The sequence below is a fragment of the Cebus imitator genome, unplaced genomic scaffold (genome assembly GCF_001604975.1).
Source record: "Cebus imitator isolate Cc_AM_T3 unplaced genomic scaffold, Cebus_imitator-1.0 Scaffold228, whole genome shotgun sequence".
NCBI classification, from domain to species: domain Eukaryota; kingdom Metazoa; phylum Chordata; class Mammalia; order Primates; family Cebidae; genus Cebus; species Cebus imitator.
The window spans coordinates 1,237,471-1,239,644 of record NW_016107543.1 but is presented as its reverse complement, the minus strand read 5'-3'; the positions used below and the strand labels follow the sequence as shown (position 1 = coordinate 1,239,644).

The 2,174-nt window shown below is 64.6% G+C and overlaps 1 protein-coding gene across 1 annotated transcript in view; it reads left to right on the top strand.

Annotated features, from left to right (window-relative positions):
• Positions 1–608: 608 nt before the first annotated feature.
• Positions 609–2,174, top strand: part of NPEPPS (aminopeptidase puromycin sensitive) — a 105,111-nt gene continuing 103,545 nt past the window's right edge. Inside the window, exon 1 of the mRNA XM_017497067.1 lies at positions 609–1,083. Within this exon, the coding sequence (XP_017352556.1) occupies positions 823–1,083 (261 nt within the window). The 5' untranslated portion in view covers positions 609–822. The remainder of the gene's footprint in view (positions 1,084–2,174) is intronic.

Below are 2,174 nucleotides of genomic sequence, written 5' to 3'. Positions count from 1 at the left end.
GAAAAGAAAAATAATAGTAGGCCAGGCGCGGTGGCTCACGCCTATAATCTCAGCACTTTGGGAGGCTGAGGCAGGTGGATCACCTGAGGTCTGGAGTTCGAGACCAGCCTGACCAACCCCATCTCTACTGAAAATACAAAATTAGCCAGGCGTTGTGGTGCGTGCCTATAATCCCAAATTATCCTTTGAACCTGCTACTTAAAATAACAGGAATTTAGGCCAAAGGGACTCAAGGACTCAAGTCACACCTTTTCGCTGACCGGAGGCAAAATCTACTTTAGGGTTTTGCTTGTAATTGGTATTTTATACATTCGACCCTGGCCGAACTGACCAAGTGGGTAGGCTTCAACTTCCCGAGGCAGCCCAGGAGCCCCTCACGCCTTTCCTTCCACTGATCAAGCCCTTCCCGGTTCCTTCCAGCTGGAAGGCAAGTCCCCCGTCCGGAGCCACGCCGACAGGTGCAGCGCCCAGAGCCGCCGCTCGCTCTGCGTTGGCGCCAGCTACCCTGCGCCCTCCCGCCCCGCCGGCCGCGTCCTCGCCCTCGCTGCTCCGCCCTCTGCCCCGGCATGCGCGCGCACCCCCGGGGGGGCGCGCCCGCCCGCCGGGGCCGCGCACGCAGCCGCCGCCGCCACCGCCTCCCTCCCTCCCTCTTTGAGGGCCCTCCTCCCCTTCCCTCCCCTCCGCCCCCTTCCCCGTAGGCAGCCCGCCCGCCAGTCTGCCCGCACCGCCTCCCTCCCGGCCCCTAGTGCTCCGGCTGGGTCTCTCCCCCGCCCCCCAGGCTCCCCGGGTCGCTCTCCTCTGGCGGTCGCCCGCGCTCGGTGGATGTGGCTGGCAGCTGCCGCCCCCTCCCTCGCTCGCCGCCTGCTCTTCCTCGGCCCTCCGCCTCCTCCCCTCCTCCTTCTCCTCCTCAGCCGCTCCTCTCGCCGCCGCCGCCGCCTCCACAGCCTGGGCCTCGCCGCGATGCCGGAGAAGAGGCCCTTCGAGCGGCTGCCTGCCGATGTCTCCCCCATCAACTACAGCCTTTGCCTCAAGCCCGACTTGCTGGACTTCACCTTCGAGGGCAAGCTGGAGGCCGCCGCCCAGGTACTGCGACCCTCGGGCGCCGAGACGAGCTGCGGAGTGAGCAGTTAGGCCGCGCCCGCAGGCTGGACTCGGGGCCCGGCCCGAAGGGCGGGCGGGCCTCGGGTCGGGGCTGGGCGGCCGCAGGGCGCCGGGGTCGGCGTGCTCTGCCCTGGTCGGCTGGGGCTGGGGGCCGGGCCCGGAGCCGGGGCTGGGGCTTGGGCTGGGGCCGCGCTGCGGGAGCGAGGTGGAGCTGGCGGCCCGACCCGTGCACCCTTCCCCGGCGAGCACACCTGTGTGGGACTTCCCCCTCGCCCAGGGCCCTTCTGGGCTTGATAATGTTCCGGGGGAGGCTGGAGGGTGCTGGGAGAGGACGGAGAGGTCATGGGAGTCTCCGCTCTGCCTCAACCACCTGACTCAGTTCTTTCTTTGGTTTCTCTCTACACCCCTCGGGTGATAGATTGGAGGGGGTGGTCATCTGGGACTCTGGCCGCCGCGCGGGAGCGAGGAGGGGAGCTTCTAGAAGCGGGGAGCTTCTAGAAGCGGGGAGAGGGTGAGAACGAGAATGTTAATCCCAGGCAGCCTCGTTGAGTTCTCCCCGCCTGCTCCAGCCCAGGGGCTGGGTTTCCAAGATGATCCGCCCCCTCCCCCTTCCCCTCAAGTGACAGTGCAGCAGTGACTTTGTTCTCTCCTAACCTCTAGAGAAGCTGCGGGAGGACCCCATCTCCGCTTTTCCTTCTATCTTCCTAGCTTTGCGGCCTTCGAAGCTGGTGGATTTATTGCTGCCGTGATGGTTGCTTAGCAGTACCTTCCTCTGAAAGAAGCTGGCTGGGCGCGGTGGCTCATGCCTGTAATCAATCCCAGCACTTTGGGAGGCTGAGGCGGGCCGATCGCTTGAGGTCAGGAGTTCGAGACCAGCCTGACCAACATGGTGAAACCCCATCTCTACTAAAAATACAAAAATTAGCCGGGCGGGGTGGTGGGCGCCTGGTAATCCCAGCTACTCGGGAGGCTGAGGCAAGAGAATCACTTGAAACCTGGAGGCGGAGGTTACAGTGAGTCGAGATTGCGGCCACTGCATTCCAGCCTGGGCAACAGAGTGAGACTCCTCAAAA